Below are 23,833 nucleotides of genomic sequence, written 5' to 3'. Positions count from 1 at the left end.
ACAATAGATAAATAAGTGAATAAGAATCGTCTTTTATTAATTTCATTTATTTTTATAAAACATACTTACTTCTGCAAATATTTTCCTTTCATATTAATCTTTTATTACACGGATATTTTAAATTATTAACCAAACAATTATTCATATCTTTAATAGTAAAAATATTTAATTAAAATTTAAAATTTTCTCTGAAAAATTTTTTTTACGTAAAAGAAATTTTTTATGTCATTCATAATGACTAGAGTGATCGTTAAAAATTTAATTTTCTCAGACACCGCATAAAAAGCTTCTTTTTAGTGAAAAAATACATGGGAAATTTGATTTTCTCTTTTTAAATAAAAAGAACACGTGCCTCAGGACGATCAAAGTTCATTTTTCGATACAATCGCGAGTTTTTTGAAATATCTCATGAAATATGCAGATTCAAGGATAAATTCATAGGAACAATTTTGTAGGAAATTAAATTCTTGACAGAAAAGGTCATGTTCATTTTTCTTATAAAATTTGTATTTACGAAGATATTTTAAGACAACTTGTTTAGATCTCATCAATTGAGCATTTACAGGATTACGAATGTTAAAAATAACATATTTTCTTAAATATAGACAACTTCGTAACTCGTAACATATCAATCATTAATGCTTGTTATAGTTTCTATATACGTATAAAAATGTTATTTTCAAAATTTGTGATCCTTGAAAAGCTCAATTCATCGGATCTGAAAAAAGTTTTTTTAAAATATCTTCATAAATACACGTTTATAAAAAAAATGAACATGACATTTTTTGTCAAGAATTTAATTTCCTACAAAATTGCCCCTATGATTTTTTCCTTTAATCTGTATATTTCATGAGATATTTGAAAAAAACCGCGATTGTATTGAAAAATGAACTTTGATTGTCCTGAGACACGTGTTCTTTTTACTTAAGAGAAAAAACCAAATTCCCCACTTATTTTTTCACTCAACAGAAGCTTTTTATGGGGTGTCTGAGAAAATTTAATTTTTAACGACCACCCAAATACTTACTCTACTTTTTAATGAGACTAAAATTAATTTATCAAAGAAAGTTTATCAACTGAACTAATTATTTACGATAAATTATATAAATTACTTGATAATAATTAAATGAGTTCATTAATTTCAAAATAAAATATTTGAATATTACGTCAGGTAATTAATAAATTAATGACTAATTATTTGTTTTAATTATAAATAATAAATTAATTAGCTTCTATACTGTCTGACATAAATCAACAAAAGTATTTACATTAATTTTTTTATCAGTCAGATAATATTATTTTTCTTCTAATAAGCGTATGATCTTGTAACGGAATTTTCGTTATCATATAGTACACGATTTACTTATTCTCCTAAAAATTATGACGATGGAAAACGATAAATTTGTTTTTCATTTTTTTTATTCACTCTACCTCTATTCTGTATGTTTTTAAAGAAAAGATAAGCGTTGATATAGTGCCACAGAATTAAATTTTTTTTGTCTACTCCAATATTTAATTTACTATCCAATAAATCATTCGATATGTAGTTATATATATTTTCTAAATATCTAACCCACGTTAACAAATAATATGATTATTAACTAGTCGATTATTGATTAATGATCAGGGATTTGTACAATCTTGTTTAAACTTCCTTGTTATTTAATTTTATTGGGGTAACACCTTTTAAATTTTTTTTATTTATCTAATAATTATATAAAAACATAAATTAAACATTAAAATACTTAAAATTTTAAGATCTTTGATAAAATAAATATCAAGTAAAAATAAAAATGTTATTTATAAAGAAATAAAAAAAAGTTGTTATTTATGACACGAAATTTTTTTTTTTTAACTTAAAAAAAAAAGTTCAACGAACTTGTTCTGTTTTCAAATACATGATCTCGTAAATTATTATACACTTATCCCAAAAATTAAAGGAACAAGAAAATTTTATAAATTTTTTAGTGATTTTTGGAAGGCTGTATTTTCGTGAAAAATGATCGTATCAAAAAAATAAAAAAAGCAAATTGAAGCTTGAAATCTCTAGTTTGAAGATCTTTCAGCAAAATATTTTTTTGAGCCACGGTTTTTGCGGAATCAGAAGAAAAAGATCGAGACAAAATTTTTCTAAATTTTTTGGTTACATTTTTTAGGTCTACGGGGCCGGGAAAAATTTTTTCAAAAAAACCAATTCATGGCTTGTTTAGAAAATTTATTCAGCTACAATTTGCTTTTTTTTGTTTCTCTGTACGACAATTTGCTGCTAAGATATCAGCCTTCAAATAAAAAAGGATCCTTTTGTCTTTGATTATTGATATCTCAGCAAGAAATGGTCACACAGTGATTTAAAGGACAGTTTAATAAACTTGAATAAATCCCCTACAAGCTCCATTTTTGATTTTTTCAAAAAAAAATTTTTTTTCATCCTTGACATCCATCTGAAAAACCTTTAAAAAATAGCCATTTTCTGGTTTTTTAGTCGACTCATCGCTACTCTGCAAATATTGATAGAGAAAATAATGTTGCCAGGTAATTTTACAGCTTAATGTACCCCCAAAAACCCTGGAAATTTTCAGATTGATCCATTGAACCGTTTGTCCGGTCCGATTGCTCAAAGTTTTACAAAACAATTAAAGGAACAAGTTTTGTTCCTTAATCTGTGTAATCGTTATCAAAATGAAAAAATCAATTTTTTTCGGATTTTCTTTCATTTTTGCGTTAGTTATTCAGTAAATGTAAGGTAAAGAGGAAAAAAAAAAATTTTCCAAAAAACGAGACCAAACAAGAATTTATTCCAATTTTTTTTTTTATGTTTTATTCGGGGGGTTATTTTTTTTTTTCGTTTTTCGGAAAAAAATTTTTTTTTTTTTCTTTACCTTACATTTACTGAATAACTAACGCAAAAATGAAAGAAAATCCGAAAAAAATTGATTTTTTCATTTTGATAACGATTACACAGATTAAGGAACAAAACTTGTTCCTTTAATTGTTTTGTAAAACTTTGAGCAATCGGACCGGACAAACGGTTCAATGGATCAATCTGAAAATTTCCAGGGTTTTTGGGGGTACATTAAGCTGTAAAATTACCTGGCAACATTATTTTCTCTATCAATATTTGCAGAGTAGCGATGAGCCGACTAAAAAACCAGAAAATGGCTATTTTTTAAAGGTTTTTCAAATGGATGTCAAGGATGAAAAAAAATTTTTTTTTGAAAAAATCAAAAATGGAGCTTGTAGGGGATTCATTCAAGTTTATTAAACTGTCCTTTAAATCACTGTGTGACCATTTCTTGCTGAGATATCAATAATCAAAGACAAAAGGATCCTTTTTTATTTGAAGGCTGATATCTCAGCAGCAAATTGTCGTACAGAGAAACAAAAAAAAGCAAATTGTAGCTGAATAAATTTCCTAAACAAGCCATGAATTCGTTTTTTTGAAAAAATTTTTCCCGGCCCCGTAGACCTAAAAAATGAAACCAAAAAATTTAGAAAAATTTTGTCTCGACCTTTTTCTTCTGATTCCGCAAAAACCGTGGCTCAAAAAAATATTTTGCTGAAAGATCTTCAAACTAGAGATTTCAAGCTTCAATTTGCTTTTTTTATTTTTTCGATACGATCATTTTTCACGAAAATACAGCCTTCCAAAAATCACTAAAAAATTTATAAAATTTTCTTGTTCCTTTAATTTTTTGGATAAGTGTATTAAAATTTTTAAAAAACGACAGTATAAAAAGTAATTTTGTCAATAATAATTTCGAAAATTTTGAACCTCCATTAAATTGATCAAAATTACGAAATAAAATTTAAAGCTTGTTTTATCAGTTTCAATTTAGAGGGGGGGGGGCAAAACGGGGAATTAAGGAAATACTAAAATACGTTACATCTTTTTTTTTTTTTTTAATGATATTCAAAATAAATAGAAAAAATTTAGTTGTCGTTAAAAAAAAAAAATTCATTTTTGCGGGCAAAATGGAGTATCTCCTAAAAAAGGTGAAAAAAAAAAAATTTCTGGATATTCAATAAATTTGATTGAAATAAATTCTTTTATTAGTAATTTGGGGGTTTTACGGTTTCCGTGGCACCGCCAAATCACCGCGAACTATTGATGAACTCAACGAAATAAGACTTTTTCTAAGAATAAAATTTTTCGATATCTCGCTTAGTTTTCGAGAAAAATGCAATTTTTCAAGAAAGTGAAAAATTCCATAGACTTTAATATCTTCATTTTTTTTTTTTTTTGTTTGTTTTTTCCGGAAAGTACATTGAAAGACGAAAATTTCGAAAAAAGAAAAACGTCTGAATTAGTCCATTTTTGAAGAAGTTATAGCTTTTTGATAAAAAGTCTTATTTCGTCGAGTTCTACAAGAATTGGTGGTCATTTGGCGGCGCCACGGAAACCGTACACTGAGAGAACAATTTATTTGAGCCAAATAAATAGATTTATTTGACTGAACAAAATCATTTATTTCATTCAAATATATATTTGTTTGTAGCTAACAAATAGCGCTACAGTGCCACCATTCAAATACAGATTTGTTAACTATAAACAAATCATTATTTCATTCAAATGAACCATATCTTTGTCTCAAATAAGTATTGATTGGGTCCATTCAAATATGGGATTTATTTGCCTGAAACAAATCTTATTTGGCTCAAATAAATTGTTCTCTCAGTGTAGACTTCCCGAATTTTGGAGGTACCCCGTTTTGCTCTCCCCCTCGTTCCCCGGTCCTTATTGTAAACAGAAACAGGCTGTCACTTCATTTGAAAGTTGTAAGAGAAAAGAAGTCGTGAAAGTAAAATTCTTCATTAATTTTACAATTTTAAATTGTCATAATTTCGAACCTTATTGGCCACTTGTTTGTCTTCGGACTCCATGAAGGCAATAGTTGCCAAAAAAAAGTTGACAAAATTTCATTGGGATCTGTTTCAAATAATGAGCGGTTTCGTAATGACAAGAAGCGTTACATCAGAAATATATATAATGTGTATATAAATATAAAGTTTTCAACCGTCAGTATTTCTTGAACTTGCTCGACCAATTTGGACATATCACAGCAAAATAATTTCAAAATTACGTCATTCGACTGCAAATATCTGGATTTCTATTAAATAAACCTAGAACGTCTCTTAAAAAAAAATAATTGATTTTATTCGAACTGATGAAATGTCGCAATAAATTATTGAAAAATTCTATTAAATTTAAATTCATAACAACCATTTATAGAAATATAAAACAGATTAATGTATTTATAGTACAATTAAATTCATCATTGAATAAAAATTCATTACACAATCTAAAAATAAACCACAATATTTTTTATCTAATTATTATTCCAATCTCTCCGCTAAAACATCTTGTGAATAATTAAATTTCCGTCACTCCTAAAAACAAATAATTTGAATAAAAGCTAAAAAAGAAAAAAAAAGTATCTTGCTGTCATTGAAGTCACCGTAGTAAAAAGACTTGATACAGTAAGTATATATAATATAAAAGATCGTCTTTGCGGCGTGATCGCGTCGTATCGTTACCCAGTAAAGTACAGTATGTATAAGGACTTTGACCGGACATTGCCCCCATATATGCCGTCCGTAGTCGTGCAACCACGCGGACATTCTTGTTTCGAAGGGTCGCTTCTACTTGGTTCTCCTCATCATCTACCTCTTCGCCTACGCTATTTACGTGTAGGATAAAATCATGTAGATGTTGATCTTCTTTCCTACTTTTATATCCATGGATAGTATCTACCTGAATGACCCCACTCTCATATTATTAGTATCATACGACACACTAAAATATTATCAGTCTCTTGAATATTAAAATTACCTTTTAATTTTATCTATCGAAAATATCTATTTTATTCAAATTGCTCTACTTTAATATTTTACATACACACTCTAAATATAGTCAGGGAAAAATTGCCCAGTGAGGTAGAAATTTAGCTAAACTAAAAAAAAAAATATGAGGTGTACCTTTTGCTTAGCGACCACTCGGCTTGAAAATCAACTCAGTCGGTATATATATTCATGTATGCACATGCCTTTGTATGCTTCACATGCTCAATGAATTTTTTTTTATAATTAATATTGATTAATTTTATAAAATAAATATTGATTTAGACTTTTATATTTTAGTTTATTTAATTATAGTTTATATATAAAATTTTTTTTTATAAATTTTGCAATCGAAAAAAAAAAATGATGTGGTTTTAAAATTATAAATTTATTAAATATTTTGAATATGAAATATAAATATGATGAAAAGTCAAATCACGTTTAAGACCCCTCGACCTAGTCATTGAAGTTTGATTGAAGGTTAATAATGTACTATGGACCCTGTTACACTGTAATGTCAGTTAATATAAAATCTCCTGTACTCTGTAATTGAAATATTATTTTTTAAAAAATTGCAATAGAATAAAATTAAAAGGAATTAAAATTAAAGGAGAAAGGAATTTTAAAAAAAGACATAATTTATATACTAGGCATTTTATTTGATTTCTCATCACGTTGCTTTGTTCATCTTCAATCAACTTTCTTTCTCCTTAAACACTCTGTACAATTCGTATTTCTTTATTAACAATCTATAGATTCATTTTTTTATTGTCATTACATTAATTTTATAAAAATTTTTTATTTAAAACTAACAAAAATATCAGTACAAGTTAAAATTATTTTTTTAATAAAAAAAATTTCAAAAATATCAATATAATTTTTTTTATTAAAAAAAATTTTTTTTTATCAAATGTTACGTTTTTATAAAATTGGCACAACATTATAAGGCATTCATATTTTTTAATTTTTAAATATTTTCACAAAATTTAAAATTATCGTGTTACAATTTTTTTGTAAATCTCATACAATTTAATTTTTTAAAAAATCGTAGTCTTAGAAAATTATTTATAAAAAAAAATGACAATTATCGTTGACTCTATCACATAAGATTTGCTCAAGTACAGATTTACACAATCTGAACACATCTTATCACTACAATATTTATCAGAAAGTTATAATGACATTATTATATATTTTTTATAATTAATATAATTATTTATTTATTATTATTTAAAATTTAATAACAAATTTTAAAATTGGTCCCTTTAAATTTCGTATTTTAAATTTAATTATAAAAAAAAAAAAAAAAAGAAAAATCTATAATAGAAAAATTTTTAAAAATCTATAAAATAGCATAGAAGCAATGGAATGAAATTGGCAGTCTTATTTTGAGCTATAAATTTAAAATATATATTTTATTTATATAAATTGCCAATTTTTATACCAGCAAGTTAATAAAAGAAATAATAAAATGTATGCAAGTGAAAAAAAAGAAAGAAAATAATAATAATAATTATTATTATTATTAATTAATTAATTAATTCAAAATAAGAATATATATCTATGTAGCTTAATTATTGTCGCTATTGTATTTTATTTTTCTAAGTTAAAAAAAAAAAAACTCTGGCATTTAATTTTTCTTCATTATTAAATAATGATAATATCTAATTATTAATTTAATTTATATATTTATTACGTATATTATAAATAAGGGTAAAAAATAGGCAGCTACCATAATTAGTTACACTGCAATTATCCCGATTATTTAATACATAATTCATAATAATATTATAATTATTTTTTGTTTATTTTCTATTATCATTAAAATTAGAAAAAAATTGAACAATAAAATTTATATTTTATGAGGACGGTAAAATGCAGAGGCAGTTTTAATAATTATCAGGCATGAAAATAGACAATACGTCAAAATAATTATAATTATTAATTATTTTTTAAAGAAAATACTTAATATGCAACATTAGTTGCTTCATTCATCCTGGAATGGATAAAAAAAATTTTTATATTTTTATTATTTTTTTTTTCCATTATTTATATCTACACAATTGTATAATATTTTAATATAGCTTTCTATTTTCTATAGTCGCAAAAAATTACTACTAATTGTAATAGTTGTTTGTAAATAAAAAAAAAATTAAAAATAAAAGACAAAAATAATTATTACAGTTGGTAGTATGGAAGTAATGCTATTGGGAGGACGGCGTCGTATACTTTTCCCATTATAAATTTTCGATCGATCAATTGTATTTTAAAAAAAAAAAATTTGTTTGAATAAGTGTGTGCATGATGTGTGCGTAGATACCTGTCAGACAACAAACCATACCTATGAACAAAGGTATCGGCATGTGGTACGAGTCTTTTATTTTATTCTATATATTGTCTCGTACCCTTGAACTTTCACTATTTCCTTATTGTAGCATTACTACAATACTATTATTACTATTGTCCACGTGTCTGTTTTTTCATGACTGTTAAAATAAAAAAAAAAAACATATAATTTAAGTAAACAATTGTTCAAATAAATTTTATCGACTTTAATAAAAATTTATTGTACTCCAATTTAAATGTTTACTTAAGAAAATATCTTAAATTTTTTTGAATATTTCAGTTAAATTATTTCTTTAACTGTTTATTAGAAAAAAAAAATAAAAACTAAAAGATACATTACCGAAGTGAAACCATATCGAATCACGATAATTTGAAGGGTAAAGCAATCTTCTAAAGTAGAATAATAATAAGAAAATATCGGGGAGCAAGATCAAAGGCACGAGATGAATAAAAAAAAATAATAAGATAGTAATACTAAAAAATAGTAATAAAATAAAAAGGAAGCTAAAGGGACGCCGTCCACCTCTTATCACACAATTAGAGTCGCCTCAGTCTCCGACCCACGACCCAAATTGTTATACAATCTTAATATTTAAATGAAACAAACGGTTCTTGAGGATGTTTAATTCGGGCCGCAGACAAATCGACTCGTAAATAAAACCAAAATCATTTTTTTTTTTTTTAATAATTATAAATAATTTTTTATAATCTCGTTTAAAGTAATCGTCTTGTAAACTGTATCTTAAACACTCTCTTTTCCTTCAAATCTCGTTGCTAAATCCGTTATTAATTGTTTAAAAACAAGCGGATCAATATTTTTACCCAGTTGATACAAAACAAACCAGTCACCAATCTGGAATCTGTTCGATATCAATTGTATTTCGCTTTGTGACGAAATACGTGATCGTGCGCGCAAAATCATCAAACGCAATTTAGGTAATGCGACAACTGCCGCCCGGTACATTAGACTCAGACCGCTGACAATTGACAAGATAATGAACCAGAACCACAAAAATACGTAAATTTTTTCATTAACAATGTTCAGTGGCAGTACACACAGTCCATCGAATTTCTGTACTGTACCAGAAGCACCATATTTGTGGAATGTACATTTAGTTACTTTAGGGAATACCCGTGACATTGGATCATTTCGTTCTTCCGGCTCCATTTCCGTGAATCTGACAACATCCGCTCCGTAAGTTGAAAACTCACCATCCAAAAAGAAATCCATGAAATATATTTGACCAACGACATTTATAAAGTTCAGTACTTCACACAAAAAAAATCTATAGGCATAAAGATTTTGCGTGTGTAAATTTGTGTTGAAGTAATCTACCAGCAATTTACTGCGCTCCATTTTATTTGAATCGGCAATTATCGGACAATTTAGATCTAATACCAGCATTTTTATTCTTCCGCTTTCCCATGTTTTCCATAGATAACGTGGTATGTAGAACAAAATAGCTTGGAAAAATAGAGTAAAGCATACCCACTGATAATATTTATGATATTTAACTTCGTCGGTACCTTCTACGTGGGATGCAACACCCGGTTGAACGATATCTCGTCCGACAATGCCAATGCGATCGGGAATCGTGAAAGTCGAATAAATCCAGCAGTAAGTATCCATAACACTTAGAGGTATTTCGTCGACAATACAGTCTATCGGGTCACCAATATACTGACGTGATGTTACCAATAATGAAAATGCAATTAGCAAAATAACCGTCCCTTTGTAATGCAATCGAAATACATTATTGTCGATGTTCACTTGGTCGAGCTTCAGTAAGCCCCTTACTGATCCAAAAACATCAAACATGATTAACTATTTGTTTATTTAAAATACTTAAAAAAAAAAAATAATTAAAACACTGCACAAAAATTACGGATTCAAATCCGAATTTCGCGGTTTTTTCGTGCGCACAAACTCGCGATTTAAATTATTTTGGCACTAAATTTAAAAATAAATTAATTTAAATGATAAGATAACGGCAACGCCGATTAAATTAATTATTTAAATATAAATTATAAATTTATATATTTTTAAGTGGTAAAAAATGAACCAAGTCACTGGCGTTTTCTTCTTTTGGGTTTGTTCTCTCCTACGCTCTCGCGGTCTACGACGGGCGTCGGGGACTGAACCGCTGCCCGATGCGACGGGACTCTCTCCCTCTCACCTCTCACAACTTTATCTCTCTTTAGTTATTTATTTTTCTCTCTCACTCTTTCTCTCACAGTCGGCATAAAACGCGGATGAGAATAAAAGCCAGTTGTGAGCTGGGTGCCCCCCATCGTTGTCCTCGTCCCCACTTTATGCTTAAATTCTACCGTGCCCCCATCATCTACATCAGCTTTCATGAAAAAACCCCAGTACGTTCATATTTCCCCCACGAAATTGCCGCGGTAACGACCGACATCGTTTATACTATCGGGTTCCTCCGATCCCCCTCGTAACCTTACGGCGATACTCGGATTCGTTCGAGAAGTTACGACCTTCTTCGTATGAGATCGGCGTTGGGGAAATCGGTAGCACGCATGCGTATTTCCAGGATGTTTTTTGTTACTATGGCAACCGATGCTAAAGCACAGTCTGGCTTACACTCGGATCTTTTTCTTTATAATGCCCAGATGTTTTACAATAAAAAAAAATAAAATAATAATAAAAAAGAAAAAAAAAAAAAAAAAAATGAAGATCCGGTCCTGTAAGAATATTAAATTTTATGCTTATAAAAATTTCATAAATTAGGATTTTATTTCGTAATGAACAAAAATTTATTTAACGATTTAAAGTTTAGCATTTTATACAAAAATACATTATATGAAATTATTACATTTCTTTAGATAAAACAAAAGTATTTTGTAAAAATAATGATCTACAAGTCGACTTTATACGCAACTGTATGGTAGAATTATGGGATTCCAAGCAGTTTAAGATGATTCATGCTTTTAAAAGAGGGAGATAGAAATCTCATTGGGTTTTAAGTCGTTGTCCTTTGCTTGTCCAGGTGAAAACATTTTTCGTAAAGTTTCAGTAGAATTTCCATGATTTATTTTTTAGCCGACCTTAAATAAGAGCTTCACATTTTACGAGCAGTGTTACAGCTTGTATTTGGGTTCGAACTCGGTCTCGGTCTCGGGCTCGAGATTCAGTAAAAATATAACATATTTATTGTTCGGTACTTTATTTTGTTTTATTTAATACACGACCACACATGAATGTATCGAGACGAATCATAATCTCATATCATACGGTCCATGTAGGTCATAAATGCGAGTCTGCGAGACGTAATTATTATGCAGTGTATAATAATGAGAGAATTGTGAACAGCATGAGTTTTAAAAATGTCTGGGTATAGAGGGTACAGTAAACTTCTTTTAATATTTCAATGGAGCTTACTTGTACACATATACATAAATATATATTAAAATATGTATGGATGTATATTAACGTTTAGTTGCGAAACTTGCATGGTGTATTTTTATTATCTATTATAAAGATCATACGGCACCTCAGGGCATTGTATATTATAGTATATTGTTGGATTGTAGATGGATTACGTTAAAGCTATAATAATAAAATGCTTTACTTTATCTCGAGGAAATCTATTACTTATAATTATACAGCCTACACTTTCGCATATAATGTCATTGAGAACTTAATATTCTACGAACTAATTACAATTATCTTGTCGATTTTTTTAAAATTACTATTTCCTACTAACTTTCCAATTCCAAAATTACTTAAAAAATATTTTCTGTACATTAAAAACCAATTAATGATTGAAAAATATTTTCACGTCAATTTATAAGTGTGTATATACATTTAATACTCACTGTTCAAAAAAACCTTCAATATAGAAAATAAGAACAAAAATTCTCATCGCGGGACTTAATTATAATTTTATTATATTTTTTATAAAAAATATGAAAATATTTTCGCCGCTCAAATTTTGAAATTACATAAAAAAAGTCTCGATATAATTTTGTAGAAATTTTGATGGCCAGCAAAAAAAGTTTATATCAAATTTTAATTTTTCAAGCAAAATTGAAAAAATAATTTGAATATTTTCAAAAGTCAAAAATTGTACACTTCAAAAAATATATAGCATGCATAATTTTTTATGGTACTAGTATAGCAAATTTTATAAAATTCTAAACAACCCTTCAAACTTTTAATTAACGATTGCAACGAGGAAAATTTTTTTTTAGTGTTAACTATGATTTTAAACAGTGACCCCAAAAAACTGTTTTTACCCAACATCATATGTAATTTTATATGTATATATGTGTGTATATATTTCAATTAAATTATTTAGAGAAAAAAAAAATTCCCATAAGATTTTTTTATCTGAATAAAAAAATCTTAAGTTTTGTAAATTAAACATGATAAAATTCACATATATATAAAATAACAGAGAATATACACATTATCAAAGCTGTTAGTATAGTTCTATAAGATCCTTTTTAGTGGTTTTATTGCTTCATGTAACCAATTCTTGGTTTTCACGAAACTGGTGTAACGGGTTTTCTAGAAGCTATCTGAGAGGCGTCATGTCGCGTCGTCGACATTCGCACGCAAGACGCGATTATTAAAGACTATACAACTCTATAATATACACACATATTTGTATATCTGTATCTCTATCTATACCCTTAGTAAAAAAAAAAATAATGAAATACAATAAACCGTGTGAAATATGTCAGTATCATTTTAAGCGTGATTAAGCATTAACATGAGGCAGTTAATTTCAATAGAAACTACCAATGTTAAATCAATACTGATTAATCATTTATAATTGACCCGATCCCTCGTGCATCATCAATATTATATATGGATTTTTTTCTCATTCATTATTAAGCAAATCGTTAAATATATTCAAGGTATCAGAAGTTCGCGGACATCAAAATCATTACGAATACAGTTTAAAACTATTAATTATCTCAACTGATTAATCGTTTTGTTTATGGCATCTATTGCCTCAAGAGCTACAAGAATGAAGGTCATTATATTCACCATGTATTTCTACAAAAATAAGCTACCTTTCGGAGCAAATGGTCCTGTGGCGCAACGGATAACGCGTCTGACTACGGATCAGAAGATTCCAGGTTCGAATCCTGGCAGGATCGCATTCATTTTTTTTATTTTAGAAATAATATTCAACATAATTTGTTATATGAACAAACTGCAAGAGTTATTAATTCACAATGATAAGATAGTAATTTATTAATTTAAACGAAAAAAAAAAAAAAAATTCTCTGATTTATAGATTTGAACCGGGAACGAAACATTTCGCATTATTTTATACATTTTTAATAAATTTTATTTACATAAAATTTAAACCAAGGAATAATAACTTAGATCTACAGGAACCCAAAATTTGCATAGATCTAATTTTTTTTAAATAATAAAAATTCAAAATTTTGATTTTGAAATAAATTTCGGGACCTTTTTAAAAAAAATTTGAAAAGATCTACGTGAAACTGAATAAAATTATATCGATCTAAATTACTTTTTCCATGAATTGCTACAGATCATTAAACATGATTGAACTCTAATTATCAATAATTACATTATAAATAGTAAGCTATTGATTTTAAAAGTATGCATGTAATTTTACTTTAATCACTATCAGTATCGATAGATAATTAGACACGTGTGATTGTCTATCTCTCTGAATAAAGACAAAGGAGTGTCACGTAAACGTCATCGCTTACTCATATCACGTTATTTTATCTCAGAGCACAAGGTTTCTATGAATAACAACAGTTTAAATGACTCTCATTTCTATATCTCATCTATTTTTTCCCTTCTCGTTTCTCATTACCGTTTATATTTTTACATATAAATACATATATATATAATATAAGTTTTAGCTGACATTTGCAATGTGTAAAATGATATACAAGAGTTAATATAAGAGTGGGTTGTATACAGTATTTCAAAAGTATACAAAGACAAAAATAAAAGTAATAAATAAGTAAAAGTCTATATGTATATACATATTTATATGAATAAGTATTAGAATGACAGAGACTAGAAATGAAAGACACTAATTGAGAACTTGATATCTGTAGTGGTTGGGTCAAATAAATTAACCCACAGTGGATTGTACCTCCAGGCACACAAATGCGGAATAAGAGAGGCCGATATAAATTAGTGAGGATAGAGTTATATATATATATATAGATATATCTATATATATATATGATATGAAGTTACACATCATATTAAAGCTTTGAAGGAACTAAATCTATGTAACATGTTACATGTTGAAGTGACGAAACATCCTCCCTTGTTCGCAAAAGCTATTTTTATCTTGGACACGTGTATGACCATTATCGTGATTAGAATACATATATCTCTATCGGACTAGCTTCTCATCGTGACAGACAACTATGATGACCTTGACCTACGGGGGGATTATCAGCATATACATATTCAGATTAACAAGCTAGAGATGTTAGTTTTGTGAATATATTTGTTCGAAAACTACAGTGTTTATATTGATCCTTATTATTATTCAAGTGTTAATAATAAGTTTTCTACTTGTTATCACTATTATTGCTCATTAAAATTTATCGTAGTTTATTTCTCAATGTAAAATTTGATAATACTATTATGTTATCAATTAAATAATTTTTTTTTTGAAATTGGAAAAATAATTATTCATTCTTATTTATTTCAAAAGTATGCAGGTAAGTAGATATGATGTAATTTTTGATAAATATGTGGATTCAGTGTAATTATATTTTTTTAATTAAAAACTTTAAATTTAATCACATTTTCATTATTGTCATTATGAAGGCATAGGACTGATAAATTGATGTCAAAAAAAAAATTTATTTTTCATTGTTTATTGTTGAAATTCATTTGAAAGTTTTACAATTAAAATTTGTATAAAAATATCAAAACTAAATAATCATTTTTTTTTATTTTTAATAAAATTTATTTCAAAGCTTTTTTAAATAAAAAAATAATTTAAATTCAAATACTTATATTTATTTTCATACTTACTGTTAAAAATTATCTAATAAATAACTAAAAAAATTGTATCTTATTACAGCCCTTAATTATAATTTAAAAACACTGTAGAAAATCACCGGGGTAAGTCCAAGCGGTGTAGGTGTTAAAATTAGCGGTGCTAAATTTACCCCCAAAAGCGGTGTGAAAATAACGCCGTCGCCGGTGTAAGTATTCTGTACCGGTGTTAAAAAAAATTCTCCGGTGTTAAAATAACGCCGCCACCAGTATAGATATTCATTAACGGTGTTAAAATATTTTACTTTGGGAATATTTTTACTTACTCGATCACTATACTTGTTAATAAATAATATTTTTTATTAATTTTCATAAAAAACTGACTTTTTTGTGTTTTATAATCTTTAAAGTTAATACTCCAAGCGGACGCAGTTTACACCGCTTTTACACCGATATTACTCCTCCTACACCGGTGTAATTTCATTTTTACACCGGGCGGGGTTAAAATGAGTCCATTTTTAACACCGCTCTTTTTACAGTGAACATCATTCCGAATTCTTTAAGATTTGTCATTAAAAATTATAAATTAAAAATCATTTTTGTTGCTGAAATTTTGACGTTACATGAAAACGTCTTAAGACAATTTTGTAAAAAATTAGCTTGCCTGCAAAAAAAGATCTGAATGAACAAATTGATAAATTCAAAATTAAAAACTTTTCATGTATTTAAAAAAAAATGATCAAATTATTTTTTAAAAGTTAAAAATCCTTATCTACAAAACAATATATCATATGTAATTTTTTTCTGTATTTTATGGTAAATATAAAATTCTAAGCGACCTTTTGAAGTCATAATTAATAGACGTAACGAGGATGTATTTTTTTTTGGTGAAGGCATCTTAATAAATGACTTTGAACAGTGAACGTAAAGCAAAATTTGCTGCGGTAAAATTATTAAAATTTAAATTTGCAAAATAATTATTTGAAAAAGAAAAAAAAAACCCAGAGTACATGACATTTGAAATAATTTATTTTAAAAAATTTTTATCGTCCATTTACTTCCTTACCGCACTATTGTTAAAAAAATTCAGCCTTAAATTTAAACAATGGATGATTTATTTAAGCTTTCTCAGGAATTCGAGGGTCAACTTGAATACATTAGTCACCTGCAAGTAATCTAAAATAATGACATCACCAGTACCGCTGGTTAAACTTGACTAACTTTAAAAAATTCAAGCATTACTCTCAGTCGTTTGGTTACCATCTCTATGTTCTCAGTCTCCATTTAGGTATTGGTATTGGTGAATCATGCTGTGCAAAAAAAAAAAAAAGAAAGAGATGAAAAAAAGAGTCTTGTCCCATGGGGCCGATGGGGAACAGGGAAGCTCAGCCAGCCAGGAAAAGAGGTATAAAATCTACAGTAAAATCTACAATTCCAGTGTTATGTCTCAAGTCTTCTTTAGGTCTCATCTCCACTCTCCACTCTCTACTCTCCACTGACTCTCCACACCTTTAGAATTCATATCAGTATTCAGTATTCAGTATCCAGCTAAATATGTATATGTATATGGAATAACAGCCAGTGTATCGGTATAAGCATAAATACGTGAGTAGCAAGTTAAGAACGCCGAGTATGAGAAAGGACTCAACTCAACTCGGTGGATTATTCAGCTCTTAACTCTTAACTCTCTGATCATATAAGGTGGGGGAGTAGAGTGGACGAGGATGGACGAGTGGTATGGCATATAGGGCCGGTTTTTCTGGTTTTACTACGCTATGCTGTAGTCTTGCTGTAGTCTTGGTCTTGGGTCTTTTCTTGGCTTCTTGGGTCTTGAATCTTGCGGGCTTTATATACCACACACTAGCAGTAGTATAACGATATATAGCTACAGATATATATATATATATATATATATATATATATATATATATATATATATATATATATATATATATATATAAAGTGCTGTGTACGACCCGGACCCCTTTGGTATTCCAGGCTACCATTTACACAGCCCCAGGTTCTCATGACTCTCTTCCTTGTCTTATTTTTTTATTTATACATTTTAAGACTCGTTCATCACTTAATATACTATTTAAATATTTTTAACCACACTTGTAAGTTATTTTTTTAATACATATTTACTTTTTTTTTTTTTTTTTATTGTTCTCAATTTGCTTATAAAAATAAATCATCTTAAATATCTAATAAAATTCAAGAATTAAATACATTTTATACATATATTTGAAAAATTAAATCAAATTCATTATATAAAAGTAAAAAATTTTACTCTATTTAGTTGAAAACATTTTTAATGGATAATTAAATTTTTATTTAAAAAAACGAAATTAATAGAGCATATATTTTATTACATAATTTATAAACTTGGCATTAAATAAATTTCCTCTTAAATTTTAATTCTGAAAAAGAGAAATTAAAAACAAAAGCTACTTTTTCTTAAGCATCATTCTCCGTAATTACGTTAGCCATAAATCAAACTCAAGTTACTTATGAATGAAATGACCTAGACAGATTACCTGGAAAAAATAATGTGTTACAAAAAAGCCCTAATTTAAAAAATAGTTAGTAATTGGTTATTTTTCAGAGCCATTGATTAAACATAAAAAAATATATACTTACACATATGTCGATCCATATAAAATCACCAAATTGTTATTTTATAAATTTTTTGTTTGGCTAATTTTTTAATATGGTTATGTATGTATTAAAAGAACCTTATCTCTAAATTTTGAGCCTAATCCGTAAGTTCATGAATTATAATTTTTTCAAAAATAAATTTCAAAAGTTTATAACTTTTAGTTGAGTAAAAATAATTTAATTCTTACAGAGGTTGTTTTTTTTTATTATAATGAGACTTCAAAATAATACTGAAATTAGTCGACGTCTAATAATTTTTGGTTTTTTGAAAAACAATAAATTATTAAAAAAAAATTATTTCTAAAAATTGCACCTACAGTTTATTTTTATTTTCTAAATGTGTATATTTTTATTTTATTTTTCAATTTAAATTGTATTGTTAAAAAAAAAGTCCAAAAATCGTCAATTGTCTGCTAACTTCAGGATCATATTTTCAAAAAAATTTCGTTACAGTTTTAATTGCATTTTGTTTTTTTTTTTTTTTTCAAAGTAAACCGTTTATTTTATTTGTTTTTTACATTCATTATTTTAAGCTAAAAACTAAATTTTTTAAGCCGTTTATTGTGCAGAAATTTGAATATTTCGATTATTTTTTTTTGTTAATAATTTATGCCTTAACAATTAAAAAAATTTCTATTTAAATAGTAGCAGACGTCAATATTTCACATAAATCATAAAATAACACAAAAAATTATTATTTGGTATTGATAAATTTTTTAATGATTCATTTATTTATCTTTTTTTACAGTAGTTTCAATATCTTATGTGGCAGCTTATGTACAATACATATAAGTCATGAGTATGAATTATTACTTATTACTTATTCCGTGTAAAATTGGAGTATAAATTAATACACTCATCGGTATTTAAATGAAAAAAAAAAAAAATAATAATAACAATAGACAGATAGATAGCGATGAGGGCGAATCGTTTATTTAAATTTGGATTAGATAAGTATCGAGGTCGTTAGGCGTGTATTTTGAATAATTAGTTGATCGTAATGGATTAATGATTGGCAATTTGCCTGGTGCATCACGGAATTAAAATTTAAAAGGCTCATTCAGTAGTCAGATGTTACACTTAATGATACAATTACTTGTTAAAATAGTAACATCAGATGATTACGATGTGTATTGTTATATATTCGACAGTGTCTTATACATTATATAAAATAGTTATAGTTATTTTATAGTTTAACTTAATATATGTATACAGTAAATACTATTTTATGCATTTATCCTTGAGCTAGAAAATATATTCAACTCTACTCAGCTCTAATAAATTTTATCTTCCAACTCTCTTTACTTGTCTGAATATTAAAGCTTGACGATCAAGTACCTAGTTATGTATAGTGTATACGTATATATAAATTATGTCTGTATAAATTAAACATGTAGTTAAACTATCTTTACACGTGTTTAAGATATTGTTTGTATTTGTGATATAATAAGAGCATTAAAGACACCCCGGTGATGATTTAATAACTTACCAGACTATTGTATATATATTCACATGGCTATCGACAAAATTTATTATGACATTATAAATATTTTTAGATTGTTATATATTTTTTAAAAATAAAAATATACTTTTATTGTTTATTTATACGAGAACTATGAATTTATTTTTTAGTATGTCCGCATTGAACCATTTATAAGATCGCTTGGTCTTTGTTATGTCTGTGTTAAATTTTGAATAAAAGTTAATTTTTAAATTCCCGTTAAGAAAATTGAAAATTTTCAAAAAAAGGGAAGTTATTGGTTTCGGTCCGATTTTCGAAAATCGAATTTCTAACAGATCTTGACGTTTTGAGGTCCTAAGAAGCTATTCTGACTAATTTCGAGATGATGTTCGAGTGTATGTATGTATGTACGTATGGATGTATGTAAACATTTTGTAACTTGAACAGATTAACCGATTTAAATCGTGAGGTGGAATTCGAAGCGGCTTATTAATTCCTACAATCTGTGAAGAATGAAGCTTAATCAGTATAGTATTTTCGGAATTATTTGAAAAATAAAATTTTTGAAAAAATATATTTATTTTTTTTATAACTTCTAGTTTACTTTATGAATTGATTCTAAAATCTAATCAGCTCTAAAACTCTATAAGCCGCGTCAAATGCTACCTCAATCATCAAAATTGAATGATTTATTCAAGAGATATCGTTAACGAAAAAGTTTCAAAAAATTTCAGTATTAGAGACGAAATAACTGCGTCGAATACCACCTTAAATGTCAAATCGTTCAAGTTTAAAAGATATCGGTGCTCTCTAAACATGAATAAGTGAAATAAGTGAATATTCACTAATTCTGAGTGCCAACCGAACCACTTTTTGAAATTAGTGGTTCGGTATGCACTTGGAATTAGTGAATATTCATTTATTTTCACGAATGCATGTTTAGAGAGCGATGAAATATTCAAAAAATAATATAATTGTCCTTATTTTTCCTAGATAACCCACTATATAATTTATCAAATGTACCTAAAATTGAACCGAATCTACCATTTTTTTCGTTAGTTTAAATAACATTATCGAAAAAATATAAGAAAGATCACTGTTTTTTACACTTTTCGCAGATATTTTATAAATTAAAGTTCTGATTTGATTCAAAAACTCATTTTCTATTTTAATCTCATTTATTAATTTTTGTCCGAATCCACTGATTTTATTATTGAGCAAAATACGAAGCTCGAAGAGCTCAAAAATACGAATGTATTAAAACATAGTGTCGAACTCTTTGAGCTTAAATATATATTTTGACAAACGTGTTTTTGAGCTCTTTGAGTTAAAATTTTCGGTGGAAAGTGTTTTTTCATAAAATTTGTAATAGTGATTAAAGCATTTAATAATGAATTTAATTTTAATAAAAGAAAGTGAGGATAAAGGAAAATAATAATGAAAAAATTAGATTATACAGTTAAAGTATGAGTTTCAGGGGGATCGATTTATACTTTCTTTTTTTTCTAACAAACTACGGAGATCGGTTAACATGATTATCTATACAGTGTCATAAAGTTATGATGAGCAAAGTTAATTATTAGAGGATATATTTACATACATAGAGTTTAATTTGATTGATTAGTATTTTTTATACAGTATAACTAACGTTAGCTTAATCATCCCGTATAAGAAAAATTCGTTCTAAAAAGGTTCATCACAGTGAACTTCTAATTTATAGACAATTCTGAGCTTTGTTGATCATTGTTTGGAACTTTAAAGAAAATCAGGAGTCAAAAAAATTGGTAATCTGACCTCGTTCTTGAATAATTCCAATAAAAGTAAAAAAAAACGTTCATAGTTGGTTTTAAAATCTTTTTTCTTTAACGTTTTTCAAACCATCAAGATTCTCAAATCGAATTAGTTTCACAAAAAAAAAAAAATGCCTAATACGTACATTTCTGAAAATTTTTTATCATTATACTAGAATCGAAACTTGAAATTCCAGAGTCTGTACAATCAGTTGAAATAAAGCAATTTCAGCTCAATGCCGCTGAAAAAATATTAGCGAACGCGTAAATTGTGAATGCTTTGTTCAGTCAGCAGGCGGAAACAAACTTGTTTCGTCCCTTGCAAAGAAACAAAAAATGTTTCTGCCCACTGAAAGCCACTTTCACTTTTGATTTCAACTCTGATACTTGTATTTTGTTTATTAGGAATTTCAAATCACTAATTTTGTTTATCTATGCCAGTTCTGACTTTGTAATTAAGTTTTATAAAAATGAGTGATAATAATAAATAGTATTCAATGTTTCCGTTTAATCATAAATTGCAAATGACAATTTACGCTTACGCTAATAATCAAACACACCGTTGGTTTTAAATTAACATGTTTCTGACTGGCCACCGACACTGAAACTTTAAGTTCCAATGCAAGTAATAATGAAAAATATGTATAGTTTGTAATATAAGATGAAACACGATTTCAGATTGCGGGTGATGTCAGCCCTCTCCTACGTTTCGAACATCCAACTTCACCCTGGTCTAAAATTGTCTTGTTCCATCTCTTGTCCCAGAATATACTATTACTTTACGAATTTCTACCATACATGCACCGGAAGTTTAAATTATTGCCCTATTTAGAGTGAAGAAAGTCGTACTTTTCTCTTATCAAGGGTTATCAGATATTTTCGGCTGAGTTTTTTTCGGAAACAAAATCTGTAAATACAAACTAAAGACTGCACATTGATGCACTATTGTCGAATTAATCTATCGAAGTGCGCTTTAATTTTACACAGAAAAAAAAGTTATCTTGAGTCAAGAAAAAATTTTTGAAGACAAACGTTTTCGGAAACCAAGTCAAGATTTTCTTGAGCCAAGAAAATTTGTCTTGGTTAAAAAAAATTCGTCTTGGTCGGAGAAGATTTCTACTTTATCTGAGAAAATTTAGGTCTCCAAAAAAATTTTCTTGAATCAAGAATATTTACCTTCAGTCGAGAATTTTTTTTTTTCTGTGTATAATAACGATTACTTGTGACTGACTGACTCTAGTCGTGTTTCTATAAAATAAGATCAGAAAGCATTTGTTTTCTAGACATTCAAATATTTAAAAAGATCAGTTATCACTTTCGTTACAGTATATTACACACCAAGGGAGGAAAGTAGGACATTCTAACCCGCGTGTATAATTGCCTACCCGAGCTGAAGGCGAAGGTGACAAACACACGAATTGGGACGTCCTACCTTCATCTGTGGTACTCTCTAAATCTGAAATAGTGAAAACCACTCAAAAATGGTGTATATACACTATTTCACAGCTATAAGTATACCAAGTGGCTGTGACCATAGCTGTGAATCAGTGAATACTCACTGTTTCAGATTTAGGGAGTATGTATACAATTTTTCACCAGATCTGCACCTGAAAGTTTAAATTTTTGTCTCTGTTTGTAAGAAGAATCGCGCATGTACTAATTTTTATCATTTGTTTTCTCGTGTGAGAAAAGAACGACTTTTTTCCTTTAAAAGAGGCCAGGAATTCGATCTTTCAGCGCAGGTATGGTGAAAAATTGTTTCCATGATATTTGCATCGAAACTTAAAGTTTCAGTGTTTCTACAGTCAGTCGAAACAAGTTAATTTCAAGCCAATGCTACCAACAACTGCTAGTGAATTCGTAATTCACAAATACCTTCATACAGCGGGCAGAAACATGAGTGTTCCTTCCCTTGGTGTTTCTTCCCCTGCATTCCAATGCAGGTAATCATGAAAAATATGGTGTGTGTCTCAGGATAAAACACTTGCCTACGACTCGGGCAGCCAACTTCACCCTAGTCTGAAATGGTTTTGTTTCATCCCTTGTCGAACAATATACTATTTTTTTACACGGTTATATAGTTATAAAATATAAGAATGTAAAGGCTTATGTATATTGAATTAATTAAAAAAAATATATATATTTGTTTTGACTCTCATACTTTATTTCACATTTTCATTTGTTATATTAATAATAATATTTAATTGTTATTAATAACTTTCGTACATACATTCGTTACAAGATAAGCGAAAAACTAAATACTTAGATTAATTTTTGTACAAATAAATTTTCACTGGGTACTGGGTTTATTATATAATATACATATATAATATAATATAATATAATAGTATTATTTATAATAATCGATTATAAAAAATTCAAAGCGGAAAACATGTTCCTTTTTTTTTATCAGAATCTATATCACCATCATTGTCATTATTTCATAATATTAACACGAGCATTTTTTACTTCGCAATTTTAATTATATTCCATCACGAATTACTCCTTCCTTACATCTTTTTTATTTTTTTAATAAAATAATTTAAAAAATCTTTAACGCATGAAAATCGTACGAGGATTATAAATTACATACTCAATTTAAATTATAAATACATAGAAAAATATTGCCAGACAATAATATACCAAAAATTTATAATGATCGAATACTCATACACTTTTCTTTCACGATAGTAATTCATTATTATTTTTTTTTTTATTAATAGTTATCAGTTATCATATATTATTATTATTTTTTTTTCA

At 27.6% G+C, this 23,833-nt stretch overlaps 1 protein-coding gene and 1 non-coding gene across 2 annotated transcripts; one reads left to right on the top strand and one right to left on the bottom strand.

The window, feature by feature from the left end:
* Window positions 1-6,476: 6,476 nt before the first annotated feature.
* LOC130668081 (innexin inx2-like) lies at window positions 6,477-10,400 on the bottom strand. Its single transcript, XM_057470150.1, has one exon. The coding sequence runs from the start codon at window positions 10,001-10,003 to the stop codon at window positions 8,927-8,929; it is 1,077 nt and encodes a 358-aa protein (XP_057326133.1). The 5' UTR covers window positions 10,004-10,400; the 3' UTR covers window positions 6,477-8,926.
* A 2,838-nt stretch (window positions 10,401-13,238) lies between these two features.
* Window positions 13,239-13,311, top strand: Trnar-acg (transfer RNA arginine (anticodon ACG)). Its single transcript has one exon. It is a non-coding gene; the product is annotated as a tRNA-Arg (tRNA).
* Window positions 13,312-23,833: the final 10,522 nt, after the last annotated feature.

Source organism: Microplitis mediator, chromosome 5 (genome assembly GCF_029852145.1).
Source record: "Microplitis mediator isolate UGA2020A chromosome 5, iyMicMedi2.1, whole genome shotgun sequence".
NCBI lineage: Eukaryota > Metazoa > Arthropoda > Insecta > Hymenoptera > Braconidae > Microplitis > Microplitis mediator.
The sequence above is the reverse complement of the archived record's forward strand: the minus strand, read 5'-3'. Positions and strand labels throughout refer to the sequence as shown.

Bases quoted from the DNA above. Each gene is read 5' to 3' on its own strand.
- LOC130668081 (XM_057470150.1), bottom strand. From the start codon at position 10,003: ATGTTTGATGTTTTTGGATCAGTAAGGGGCTTACTGAAGCTCGACCAA.